The sequence below is a fragment of the Helobdella robusta genome (genome assembly GCF_000326865.2).
Source record: "Helobdella robusta unplaced genomic scaffold HELROscaffold_58, whole genome shotgun sequence".
Classification (NCBI taxonomy): Eukaryota; Metazoa; Annelida; class Clitellata; order Rhynchobdellida; family Glossiphoniidae; genus Helobdella; species Helobdella robusta.
In genome coordinates, this window is record NW_008705317.1 from 770,516 (window position 1) to 785,620 (window position 15,105).

At 30.8% G+C, this 15,105-nt stretch overlaps 1 protein-coding gene across 1 annotated transcript in view; it reads left to right on the forward strand.

Annotated features, from left to right (window-relative positions):
* Positions 1-4,532, forward strand: part of HELRODRAFT_180021 (hypothetical protein) — a gene marked incomplete at both ends in the record, with an annotated part of 6,039 nt that extends 1,507 nt beyond the window's left edge. The window contains 5 exons of the mRNA XM_009028787.1: positions 1,197-1,275; positions 2,348-2,523; positions 2,805-2,871; positions 3,546-3,655; positions 3,810-4,532. Of these exons, the coding sequence (XP_009027035.1) occupies positions 1,197-1,275; positions 2,348-2,523; positions 2,805-2,871; positions 3,546-3,655; positions 3,810-4,532 (1,155 nt within the window). The remainder of the gene's footprint in view (positions 1-1,196; positions 1,276-2,347; positions 2,524-2,804; positions 2,872-3,545; positions 3,656-3,809) is intronic.
* Positions 4,533-15,105: the final 10,573 nt, after the last annotated feature.

Genomic DNA, 15,105 nt, shown 5'->3' on the forward strand with positions numbered 1-15,105 from the left:
AAAAATAAATTTTAACTTTTGTTTAGAATCGTTNTAAGATAATGAAATAATCTTTTTTAATAATCTTAATCTTACACATCTTTTTTTAACCTCTTCCTTATTGAGAAGAAATTTGGTCAGTAAGTAGGGAAAAAGTGTACTATTTCTGATTTAATTTTATAAAAAATTAAACTTAACCTGTTATTACCTAATCGCTAATTGTTATACAATAAATTCCAAACACGCAATAAGTTTTGTGATTGTAAAACGTTGGTTTAAAACATTCCCATCTATTCAGATTGTCATATCTACATCATCATTCGAGACGTATGATTGTCATATCTACATCATCTTGACAAAAAAAGACAACAATGACGTTAACAACAAATTTTATTTTTTAATTGGTGATTAGGGAAATAGCGCAAACGCAGTCTCCCCACTATCAGAAATTGGACACCGATTTACCCACTTTTGGGTAATCGCAGTCAATCCAACCTCAGTGTAATGGTTGAATCTCGTCCGCGGAGAACCGCCTTCTTGATCACGGTATCTCCTGTGCCGATCGTTCATAACTTTACGTTGTTGTATTTGTCGTTATATGCTGAAGAATGTTTAATTTTAAATGACCGCCTTTGTTATGCATTTGATTTTTAGTAATACAATTTGGTCAGTAAGTAGTGAAAAAGTGTACTATTTCTAATTTAATTTTATAAAAAAATTAAACTTAACCTGTTATTACCTAATCGCTAATTGTTATACAATAAATTCCAAACACGCATTAAGTTTTGTGATTGTAAAACGTTGGTTTAAAACATTCCCATCTATTCAGATTGTCATATCTACATCATCATTCGAGACGTAATGATCTTGACAAAAAAAGACAACAATGACGTTAACAACAAATTTTATTTTTTAATTGGTGATTAGGGAAATAGCGCGAACGCAGTCTCCCACTATCAGAAATTGGACATCGATTTACCCACTTTTGGGATAATCGCAGAGTCAATCCAACCTCAGTGTAATGGTTGAATCTCGTCCGCGGAGAACCGCCTTCTTGATCACGGTATCTCCGGTGCCTCCAAAATTAATAACTTTCCGTTGTTGTATTTGTCGTTATATGCTGAAGAATGTTTACTGATAATGGTGTCTATTTTATATTAACATCTACAAACTTTTTAAAACAATGCCCTCTTTGTTAAAATAATTTTTTCATTCAGATATCATTTTATGTTGCAAAACTTGCTAAATGTTGCAAAAACTTGCAAGCTAAAACGGTCCTATGCGAACAAATAGCAAGTTATTTCTGATACACTAAGTCTACCGAATAAATTTATGAAGAAATTGGCCACCGATTTACCCACTTTTAGGGTAATCGCAGAGTCAATCCAACCTCAGTGTAATGGTTGAATCTCGTCCGCGGAGAACCGCCTTCTTGATCACGGTATCTCCTGTGCCGAACGTTATAACTTTCCGTTGTTGTATTTGTCGTTATAAGCCGAAGAATGTTTACTGATAATGGTGTCTATTATATATTAACATTTACAAACTTTTTAAAACAATGCCCTCTTTGTTTAAATAATTTATTCATTTAGCTACCATTTTATGTTGTCAACAAATTGCAAAAACTTGCTAATCTAATCTAATCTTTAGAAAAAAATTTTAAACCTTATTGAGAAGAAATTTGGTCAGTAAGTAGGGAAAAAGTGTACTATTTCTAATTTAATTTTATAAAAAAATTAAACTTAACCTGTTATTACCTAATCGCTAATTGTTATACAATAAATTCCAAACACGCATTAAGTTTTGTGATTGTAAAACGTTGGTTTAAAACATTCCCATCTATTCAGATTGTCATATCTACATCATCATTCGAGACGTAATGATCTTGACAAAAAAAGACAACAATGACGTTAACAACAAATTTTATTTTTTAATTGGTGATTAGGGAAATAGCGCGAACGCAGTCTCCCACTATCAGAAATTGGACACCGATTTACCCACTTTTGGGTAATCGCAGAGTCAATCCAACCTCAGTGTAATGGTTGAATCTCGTCCGCGGAGAACCGCCTTCTTGATCACGGTATCTCCGGTGCGTCAATATTTTAAACTTTCCGTTGTTGTATTTGTCGTTATATGCTGAAGAATGTTTACTGATAATGGTGTCTATTTTATATTAACATCTACAAACTTTTTAAAACAATGCCCTCTTTGTTAAAATAATTTTTTCATTCAGATATCATTTTATGTTGCAAAAACTTGATAAATGTTGCAAAAACTTTGCAAGCTAAAAACGGTCCTATGCGAACAAATTGTAAGTTATTTCAGATACACTAGGGAATCAATTAAAAAAATGATCTCAATATTAAAGTTGCCTCGGAGAACCATTCAAAATATGATTGCTTTGTCATGGTGCTGATGAGCCATGGTGGGCAAGATTTTATCTATGGAGTTGACGACAAGATCTATCTCGAAGACCCTCTCTTGCCCTTAAGCGAAAATAAATGCAAAACTTTGATTGGCAAGTCAAAACTTTTCTTCATCCAGGTTTGGTTTGTTTTAAACTTTTCTAATTGACATTCAACATGTCACATTCATTTTTTTAGGTTCCTGAATTTGTTGTTTGATATTCGTTCTTATAAGACTTACTAAATTTATCTCTTTAAAACACATTTGCCTCATAAATTTTGTACCCCTGCATAAATTATATAACGGAACTCTTTTTTATTTTACGGTATTTTACGTTGTAATAGAGAAATTGTTACAACGTACTTCTTGTTGTTGCGAAGTTGAATTAATAATAAAAGTTAAAGAACGAACCCTTACAGGTGGCCTTTAATAAAAAGAAACAAATCCCTACCTTCATCTCCATGCTCACCAAACGTCTTTATTTCTGTTAGAGCTGAAGAAGGACGTGTGATAACTGGCAATAACTTCATATGCTCAGATTAAATTTTTCATCTCTTTCTTAAAATATGGGGAATGACATGGAGCTAGCCCGGATGATCTGAAGAAGTTGCTCAAACGCTGGCTACAAATTTTGCATACAAATTGAAAGCAATGGTGATGCAGAGGATGTAAGTATGTTGATGATACCGCATTTGTGTGATGACACTGACAACGATCAACTGATGATGATGGCGATGATGATGAAAATAAAGAAGATGATGGTGATGAGGACAATGATGATGATAATAATGACGATGGTGATGATGAATGATTTAATGATGATGATAATGAGGACAATGATAATGATGACAGGAAAAGTAATGATAATGATGATTAGGATGAGGTGTGGTGAAGTGGGGTTAGTCTGTTCTATAGTGAATGGTTTTTAATGGAAGGAAAGTTATTGCAGCGTTGACATGTAGTTTGGAGTAATGGAATTCTGAATGTTTTTAATTTTAGTGTTAGCGATGCTGCTCGTACTGATAATGCAATCTTAGCTGATTGGCTTTGCTTAAAAATATTATTTATTATTTTAAGTGTAATTTCAACAGTTTGCAATACGTTCACATATTAGTCTCTAATGACAAATTAAAAATTATTCATTTTTCCATAACATGCAGGTTGCACGCTGTACAAAGACAGAACCAACCTACCAGTTGAGATCAGTGTCTGTCTCCTGGCTGGGCTCGTCCTCGTTGTCGTTGTTCTCTACGCCAGAGTATATGCCGAGGTGGTTACTTATAAATTTATAATTAATTTATAATTTATTTACAACTAACTTATAGTTATAATGCTGATGATGCTGTTGATGAATAGGACGATGTTTTTTCACTCACCCGCTCATTCCTTCATCCCACCTACCCACTCACTCGTTTTACTGACAGGTAGTCCTATGTAGGAAGCGTAGCTTTATGCTCTCAAAATTTTCGACCAAAAGTTCTGACTCAGGCAAAATAATGACATCATCGTCGTCATTTCAAAAACAACAACAACAACAACTTCGAATGAACGTGGACAATACTGACAAGCCACCCAATGAAGTAGTTTGTAGCAACGACAGCAAAAGAGTTTTCAACAAAAAAGAGTTCATAGGACTTCCAAAACGACAAAAAAAATTCTCGGCGGGACAGCAAGTTCAGTTTCAACTGACGAAGCATCTACCTCAGCGCCACTACGAAGCCTCGTCAGAAAGCAACTACAAAGCGTTCCTCACCACCTTGATTCTCGCAGGAGCTCTCCTCCTCTTCTGGCTGCCCTACCTCATCATCAGCTCCATCAACACCAACTACGCCACAGAATTTTTATTCAAATTGAAATTTTTCGTCTTAGACATCCTGCCGATGTTGACGTACTTAAGTGACCCAATCATATACGGCGTTCGTATCAGGAGCGTGCGCCTCAGCTACAGGAGAGTGTATGGACCAGTTATGATGAAAATATGCTGTGGGTGGAGATTGTTCTGCTGCTGCAACAAAAAAGACGGCAGAAGAAAATACGTCTCCCCTAAAAACGAACTCAATATGGTAAACGCTAACGAAATGGCGAGAAATGGGAATGAAATAAGCCTGAGGATGACCAGCATGCAAGATCTCAGTGCTGGCCAGTGAAGTTCAAGGCGGTACAATCCTTGTCCATCGCATTTTTAATGGGATAATAGTGTAAATACAAATTCGATTTCATCTCTACATACCTTGGCATGCATATTACATGTACTAATTGTGTGCAGTTTTATATCATTGTTTTTTTGTTACTTATTACCAACACATTCTTTCATGTTTAACATTAGTGGTAAAACATTTGTGACCCTAAGTTAAACATATGCAGTTAGTGTATAATTTGGTGTTTGAAACATTAGCATCAATTACATAATGAAATTATTATTAATATTAATGTTTTGTTATTAAGTGGTATAATTATGTAATATAAACATATATACATTCAATTGTAAATATAAAAATATAAAGAATATAATCCAAATTTGTCCTAAATGATTTACGAGCTAGAGGTTTTACAAAAAAAAACCCGACAGAAAAAACAAATGTATATTTACAGTAATTAAATAAAGCAACAAAGTTCAACTGAACAGTGTTAAAATGATTTATTCAGTTTTCAAAATCCCTCCCAGCAGCAGTTCAAAAAAATATTTGTTGAGTAAACTTTATGTTCCTAGCCATTTTAACTAGTTTCAATTAGGTTTTCGCATATAAAACAAAGTAAAATTAATCTTAAATTACCTGCTGTGGGTGCTGGGATCGGAAGAAAAAGGATTCTAACTACGGCCTCTCAAAAAAAATTCAGACTTCGACTCCTGAAAAAATCCCAGACTTCGACCGGCTCCGACAATGCTTTTTGGAATATTTCACAAATCGCATTACTAAGTTTGAACTTCCTACTAACTAAAGTTTTATTTCTTTAGTTTTCCAGCGGTTGATGAAAAGGCATTCGTTAGGTCACCACGTAATGTCATTATCATTCCATATTGTACGGATATCTCCGTACAATATAAAATAATGTCTTTATTATCAAGAAGATTCTTTGTTTTTTTTTGTTTCACAATCTTCCTAATTGTTATTCAAAGTTTTAAGATATTTTAATAAGTTTTTTGAAAATTTTTTGTCAAAATTTTTAATCTTGAATAGCAAAATCTACCACGATTATGACATTTGCGTTTCACACTTCTTGGTTTTATTGTATAAAAGAAATTATGGGGCATTTTACTTTCATTTGTACCACATTTTCTTCTCACAACAAAACTGTGAAAATAAAAAAAGCATTCAACTTTAGGCCTTAGTGTTAGGTAGAGCAATGATGTAATTGCGCCTGGTCATGTGACTTGGTTCGATTTTTGGGCAGCGGTTGAAAGAGCTTGGTCCTGTTTGGCAGTGCGTGCAGTGACCAGGTTCGAATATGATAAAAGATGCCCGCCATCGTAGGCTGTGTGTGTGATACGTCGTTTAGCTCGTATTCATATGCTTTATGGTGTTTGTATGTTGTTGATTCCCATTGGAGTGTATGTATCTTAAACATTTTTTTAATACGATGAGGTTCACTCTCATCACATACAATGCTTGTGATCCGTTTGTTCAAGCGTAATCAAATGAAATGTACACGTTGTTGCTGTTTTTGAATATCTAATTAGTTGAAAATTTTAAAATAAAAACATCAAATACAAATTTGAGTGTAAAATTATTTTTTTTCAATCCACACACATACAATGGTTATAACCTTGAGTAACAACAGTGAAAAAAAAGAAAACACTATCAAAAGGCTTTCACATTACTCGAATTAAAGGAGGTAACTTACTAAGCAGCTGAAAAAGCAACTTAGTAAGCTGCTTACTGAGAGCAAGCATTAATGGCCAGCAGCTTAATGAACAAAAGAAAAATATTCAAATTAATTCGCCAGTTGCAAAATATTTTTTTTTCTAAAGATTAGATTAGATTAGCAAGTTTTTGCAATTTGTTGACAACATAAAATGGTAGCTAAATGAATAAATTATTTAAACAAAGAGGGCATTGTTTTAAAAAGTTTGTAGATGTAATATAAAATAAACACCATTATCAGTAAACATTCTTCAGCTTATAACAACAATGACGACAACCGAAAGCCAAACTTACCTGGCACAGGAGATACCGCGATCATGAAGGCGGTTCTCCCAGCACGAGATTCAGCCATTGCACTGAGGTTGAATTGACTTCTGCGATTACCCCACATGTGGGTAACTCGGGTGCATAATTTCTGATAGTGGGGAACTGCGTTCGCGCTTTTCCCTAATTACCAAGTATAAAGTAAAATTTGTTGTTAAAGTCATTGTTGTCTTTATTTGTCAAAATCATTACGTCTCGAAAGATGAAGCTATGGCAATCTGAATAGATGGGAATGTTTTAAACCAACGTTTTACAATCACAAAAACTTATTGCGTGTTTGGAATTTATTGTATAACAATTAGCGATTAAGTAACAACAGGTTAAGTCTGATTTTTTATAAAATTAAATTAAATTGCATTTTCACTACTAACAATAAGAAAGAGGTTAAAAAATAGATGTGTAATGTCGTTACATAGAATTTCTTCATCTTAAAAACGATTCTAAACAAGTGTTAAAGTTAATTTTTTGAGCAGGAAATTTGTTCTAAGCAATTAGATGAAAATTTCTGTTTGATAAAAACAAAAATATATAGAGAGAAAGCTATTACACATTTTTGCAATGTGGTATACCGTAAAGTACACCAAATTGAGTTAAAACTTAATTTATTGTATTGTTATATCATCATAAATAGTAATTAATAAGAAATGTTCTCTTACATTCTTACAAATTGCCTCACTGGCTGTAAAATATATTGATATAGTTCTTCAGTAGAGCGATTGATTCATAATATTTTATAATTTGAATTAAATTATATGTTGAAAATTTACTTAAAAATATATGCAAATCAGCAATTGTCACGAACACAATAGCACAAGCTCAATGTTTAGACCAATGCCGAAATCGAAGACACTTATTCACTTTTTAATTTAATTCATGCGATCCCCCATTTTGCTTATAATTTTTTCATGTAACTGCCTATATAATTAATTTCTATATAGATCGCAGGCGTCCAATCATATATTCAGTTTGATCGCTAGAATGCTAGAAAAGGAATAACATTTTGCTCGTCGAAACTGGTTAGGGATAATTTATTGAAAAATAAAATGTCAATAGTTTACATTAAAATATAATATAAAATAATATATAAAATTTTTAAGAATTATGATAGATAAACGACTGAAAAATAATTTAAAACCATGGCCTTCACAAAAGCACCATTAAGTAACTTATCACAAGCATATATAAATAAATGGTAAAGCCTAACCCATACTAACGTGGCTTAGAACATACCGTGATCAAAAAGGCGGTGCTTCCAGAGAGCCAACCATTGTACTGGGGCTAGTTTGACTTCGGCGATTGTTCCAAATGTGGGTAACTCGTGTGCATAATTTCTGATAGTGGGAATCTGCGTTTGCGCGTTTCTTCGTCCATTTAACGTGAATGTTGATTTTTTAAAGGTCGAACCTTCAAATAGATTAGGATGCATGTTTTTTGCATGTACGACTTAGGATTGCGTGGTTGACTTATTATTGGAATGATAACCTGTTGAATGATCTTTGATTTCGATGACTGGTTATTGCTAGACTGGTGAGTTTATATTTGTCGTGTTACTTTGTTGAGATGGTTTTAATGTCGTTATTTTCTTCACAAGATATTTTTTCAATGAAAAACTAGTGAAAACATTTTTAGATACCAATATAACTTGCTTTAATTTCAGTCAATTTATAATTTTTTTAAATATACATTCATGTGTCCTTGTTTACTGAATTTCATCGCCATTACGTTAAGTTAAATAAAGAAGTTATTTTGTTCGAAGTCGATTTCATAAATTGTTTTGTTTACTTTATTTAACATTGTGTCTTTTTATAATAATATAGGTTAAAATAAAATAAGTTTTTTAATATAGAATCAATACTGATACATTTATATGGAGTAACAGTTTCAAAAAGAAAGGATTTACAAAGAAATGAGGTGCGGCTTGGTTTGAATTTCAATTAATTAGTAATTTTAAAATTACTTGCCAGACGAGAAAAATAAATGTTTTTATTGATTCGCAAGATTTTGCAACTTGCTAGCAATGCAAAACATGTACAAGTTTGGCAGTGTATTCAATTAAAATTCAACTTTACAAAAATTTATAAATGCAAATAAAACACCACAAACAATAAACCATTTTTATTTGTAATGAAAATTACAATCACAAGAATACAAACCTTTGGCACAGGAGAAACCGTGATCAAGAAGGCGGTGCTCCCAGGACGAGATCATTGAGTTTGGATTGACTCCTGCGGTGACCCTAAAAAAGGGTGTCCCGAGTGTCTTATTTCTGAATGTGGGGAAGCTGCGGTCGCGCTTTTTCCCTAACTAACAGGTAGAAAGTAACATTTGTGTTCGTATAAGTATTTTTTTTTATGTTAATAATACCAGTGCTTTTATTATTTTCAAATAATTTCCCTCTTAAATACATATAAAAAAATATATGTAATGTTTTTTATTTAATATATTTTTGTAATCATAAAAGGAAAAATTTTTTTGGTTATTGACACCAGTGGCAGATCTAAGAGGTTTAAAAGCTTTATTTTAATAAAGTAAATAACTGATTATGTTAACACAGCTCTACGCTTGACTAGACTACTTGATTAGGTATAAAAATATTAGTCTATTTAAGCATTTATTCATTTATTTATTTATTCTTTAAATTTTTTAAATATTTTTACACTTACGATCAGTAACAACACATACAACAAGGTGAAAACGCTCAAATCATCGCATCACTTATTGTTTGTCACTGCAATGGCAAGACCAATCAATATTAACGAGTATCAGCTTAAAAGGATGCAAAGAAGACGCGATCGATTTTATATTAAAACCTATGAAATTATTAAAATGGTTCGCCAGTCCTGAAAAAAATTTCAAATAATTAACAAGCTTTTGTAAATGGTTTTACATCATAAAAAGACGCACTTGTCAAACCATTAAATTATAATGTTTCTGAAGTACTCCATAGAACTTATAAAATGTTAAACTAAAACACCATTAACAAAGAAGAGTAATTTCCTTCTTAACGACCTTGATGACGAGAGATGCCAAACTTACCTGGCACAGGAGATACCGTGATCATCAAGGCGGTTCTCTCAGAACGAGGTTCAACCATTGCACTGAGTTTGAATTGACTTCTGCGATTACCCCAAATGTGGGTAACTCGGGTGCATAATTTCTGATAGTGGGGAGGCTGCGTTCGCGCTTCTTCCCTAATTAACAAGTTTCAAAAACGTTTGTAAATTAAATCTGGTGTTGTTTAAGAACGTGTGCGAGAAATTTGTTCTCATTTTTGTTAACTGAATATGATGATTGTTTCATTAAATTTAATTAAAAGTAAATTTGTTCGGGAGATTATTTTTCACAATTTGCTGATTGTTTATGTTTACGTTCACTTAATTAGAAGAAAAAGAAGATTGATAAAGACAAATTGTAATTATAGTCCTTGAATTAACAATTCTCAAAGCAATTTAATTAATTTTTTTATCACTGTCCATCTAATAAAACAATTTTTCTTTTTTTGTTATTCCTAATTTTTAATTTCATTTCAATTCTTCTAGATATATATGTATTGCTTAATTTTTCAGTTGATATTTTCATTCTTGGTTATGTGTAAATTCTGTTGAATTAGTTGAGATTTATTCTGTTCACGAGGCCATCCATAAATTATTATTTTATTGCTAGGATGAACCTTTTTACTTTTGTAAATAAAACTGTTCAAAAAAGTCTTAATCCAATATATATACACACATATAAATATGTTGGTAATAACCATAATTTTTACAATATTCCATAAATTCAACCGAAAGTTTGGCGTTTATATGTTTGTAGTTCGTTTATATATAAATATATATATATAATATATTTATAATAAAATTTTTCCTAGTAAAATTTATAAAAATTCTACGTAGTGAAGTGTGCTCAACCACGTGTATATGTTACTACTTTATCCATCATAATTGGTGGAGATGATGATCATTATCAGTGTAAAAATACCTTGTACCAACGTACGTTCTCCCAGGTTAATGTTAAGATCAAATGCATTCCATTACCTATTTTTTTGTTAATATAGAAAATTGGATGTGGTTTGATTGGATTATTTCACAAATACATTAACACATGTCCGTAACAAAGCAAACAACAATTAAACCTATATTTTGATCGCTAGAGTGGAAGTGAAATAAAATCTAAAAATTAAAAAACAAATAATTACATCTAACTCTTTTTTTTTCTCCCAGGTTAATGTTAAGATTAAATGCATTCCATTACCTATTTTTTTAATATAGAAAATTGGATGTGGTTTGATTGGATTATTTCACGCATACATTAACACATGTCCGTAACCAACAACGAATAAACCTATATTTTGATCGCTAGAGAGGAAGTGAAATAAAATCTAAAAATTAAAAAAACAAATAAATACATCTATTTTTTTAATTTACTAGCTATGTCTTCAATACTTCCAATTGGACTATATTAGTCGAAAAAAATAAACAATTAAGAAACACCATAAAGTAACTTAGCACAGGGCTACCTAATTAGCTGAAAAATAAAAAAATCATACTAACCTGGCACAGTTGATACCGTGATCAGGAAGGCGGTGCTTCCAGGACGAGGTCCGACCATTGCACTGAGGTTGGATTGACTTCTGCGATTACTCCAAATGTGGGTAACTCGGGTGCATATTTTCTGAGTGTGAGGAACTGCGTTCGCGCTTTTCCTCTAATCTATTACACAAATATAATACTTTTTTGGTTGTCGGTTTAATGATTGGATTACGATCGTAATCTTGTAAATTTGTTCGGGAAATTATTTTTCCCAATTTGCTAATTGTTTACGTTCTCTTAATTAGAAGAAAATGAAGATTAATAAAAACAAATTGTAATTATAGTTCTTGAATAAACAGTTCTCAAAGCAATTTAATTAATTTTTTACAACTGTCCATCTAATAAAATAATTAGTTGCGCTTGCGTCGTAAATAAATGTGAAGTAAAACTCATATCGTTCTTATTTACCATCAACAAGTTTTTTAAAGGATAATTTTATGCTAATTTTCCTATACCATCATATTGTTTATCTAAAACACCTAATGCTAATATAACCGCTAAAACTTTATTTTTTTGTAAAATATAATTGAATTATTTTTTTACGATTTATAGTTATTTTTTGATTTATTCGTTTAAATATGTAACAAATTACTGCTATTGTAAACTTGTGGAACTCCTATAAAAAAAACTTTTGTTTAAAAACAGCTATATTGTCTTAGCCTACGCGCACCATGTAGGCGGATTAATTTGCATATTTCCGCCCATTTTTTAGTTGAAAGCAATAAATTGAATACCATAGATATAAAAAAATAGAAAAGTCACGTTCAAACATTCATACATATTTTTTGTTGCTAGAAATATAAAAAAATTGAACGTTTATTTTTATGTAAATAAAAAACATAAATATATACTCGTTCAAAAACTTTTGGGTAAGGATAATAAATAATGTTTAAAGCAAAATAACTGCAAAGATTGAATACCATAGATTAAAAAATAGATAAGTCACGTTCAAACATTCATACACATTTCTTAGTTGCTAAAAATTTCAGAGAATTGAACGTTTATTTCTATGTAAATAATAAACATAAGATTATTGTCGTTAAATACGTAAATATGGTTTTGTTACTAGATCGTACAGTAATTACTAACTAGACATGACTATTGTTAAAATTTTAAGTAAAACTTAATTCTTAATACAATGATAATTTAAAAAATATATAGATAAACAAAAAATTTAAAAACATATATGAATATTTATATATATATTATCTGACAATTTTTTATTTATATATATATATGTATATATATACAAATATATACATATATATAATATATTTATAATAAATTTTTTTAGTAAAATTTATAAAAATCTTTACGTAGAGAAGTGTGCGCAAACCCCGTGTATACTTTACTATGTCATCTATTATAACAAGTGCAGAGAATGATCGTTTTCAGTGTAAAAATACCTTGTAACAACCTATCGGCTCCCAGGTTAATATTAAGATCAAATGCATCATTCCATTACATATATATAATTTTTTAATAATTAAATATAGAAAATTGGATGTGGTTTGATTGGATTATTTAAATGATACATTAACACAAGTCCCTAATAATGCCGACAAAGAATAAACCTTCATTTTTGATCGCTAGAGTGCAAGTGAAATAAAATCTAAAAAATAAAAAACAAATAAATAGTTAAAATTATTTTTTCAAATGTATAAAGTAATGTCTTCATTACTTCAAATTGGACTAAATTATTAGAGAAAAATAAACAATTTAAAAAACACCATAAAGTAACTTAGAACAGGGCTATTTAATTAGCTGAAAAATTATTACGATCATACTAACCTGGCACAGTTGATACCGTGATCAAGAAGGCGGTGCTTCCAGGACGAGATCCGACCATTGCACTGAGGTCGGATTGACTTCTGCGATTACTCCAAATGTGGGTAACTCGGGTGCATATTTTCTGAGTGTGAGGAACTGCGTTCGCGCTTTTCCTCTAATCTATTACACAAATGTAAGTTTAATTGGTGTCCTTTTAATGATTGGATTGAATTTTTGCTGAATGTTTGAATTACTTTTGAATGACTATGTTTGCTGAATTATGTTTGGTGAATCTAGAATTAAGTTAAAAAATGAAGTTTTTTGTGTCTATTAATATGTAATATCCGGCTTGGTTGAATTTCAAGTTAAATACCTCATATTAATATTTAAAAATACATCTAAACGCGCCTATACATTAAACGTCGTGCTAAATGAAATGAACATCTAGTTGACATATTTACAAACTGAGCATTCAAGTGTCTTTTTGTAATATAATACAAACATTTACATGAACATTTCATGCATTTAGTTTGTACGTTATTTAAGTAATTTATTAAAAGCCCAACATGCAGATAGTATGCAAATAGATTTAATAATCTTGCCAAAAGAAATTTAATTTAACGTATTTGTCTCCGATACGTTGTTATTTTTAAGAGTACGGCTACGATTATTTCTGGTAGATAAGGTTTGATTGTCAAACCTCATTTGAATGTTAGAAATAAAAATTTTGGTAAATTAAGCAGTGGATGAAGAATTTTTTACATTTAATAACAGGAAAAGTATGAACCGGTTAACGATAGCAAAAAAATCCATTTTCAAGTAATTAACATTAGAAACACCAGCCTTATTTTATGGCACTAATTAGCATTTGGGTATGTTGGAAGTGCTTTATTTGTGCTTTGAAAATCTCATCCAGAAACATTCATCTTTATTTATTTTAACAAATAAAAATATACAAAAAAAGACTCAACTGTTAAATAACCTTAAAATAGCAAAAACTTTAATCTGTGACATTTTTTCCGATTCTTGTAAATCAGGCACCAAGCCAGAACAACTCTGAAAACTTAAATATATTTTCTTGTTATTCTTTCGTAAATATATTTTAAAATTACATTGTTTCAAACATCCAGATAGAGTTTATAATTACCCGTTTATCGTTCTAAGTTTCGGTGAAAATCAATTAAAAAAGGTTCGTAAATGAAAAAAATAATTTTCATCATTGTCAAACATTTGTCAAATAATGAGATCATTGTACAAAATGAATTGTTTAAAAGTTGTGGCTTCAAATATGTACTTAAAAGTGGAGTATGCTGTTATGATCCCGCAATTGAAAATAAGATGAAGTTTAATTTAAACTGTTTCTTTTTTGTTTTAATTTAAATTTATGTCCCACTTGAACAAATTTTATCCTTTTAAGTTACATTTTACATATTATTTTATGTTTCAATATAATACCTGTTTAATTTAATAATTATTAGATAATTAAAAATTGAAAAAAGTGAGATATACCCCTAAATATTTACCATTTCTAGAATTCCTTTTTGTTCGCCAGGTTTTTATCTTTCCAGTAGATCTAATGGTTTGTTTATTAAAAAATAAAACAATTATTAAAATTTAAAATATGTTTTATACAATAAAATAATTTTTAAATATACATTGCCAACAACTTTTAATGACGATACAATTTTAACTGACAAAAACACCCCACTCTAACTCAAAACATTTGCTTTTATAACACCGCTATAACCTTCGCACCATACTTACTTGGCACAGGAGTTTCCGTGATCACGAAGGCGGACCTCCCAAACCGAGACTCAACCATTGCACTGAGGTTGAGTTGAAGCTTGCGATTACTCCAAAAGTGGGTAAATCGGGTGCACAATTTTTGTTAGTAGGGACTGCGTGCGCGCTTTCCCTCATACAAGTTATATTCAAAATTTGGTACATGTTAGTATATTCATCGAGTTCTTTGTGTATGTCGAAACGTTTTGTTACTTTTTCTTGATTTAAATTTTTTTCAAGTATTTTGACTGGTAATTATTTGTAATATCATAAATAATAAAGTATTTTTAATATCATCTTGTGTCAGATCCGTTTTAAAAGATGTGTTTTGGATTCTCGGATATTGTTTAGTCGAGCATTTCAGGAGTAACTTATTTTGTTATCACTAAAATCTA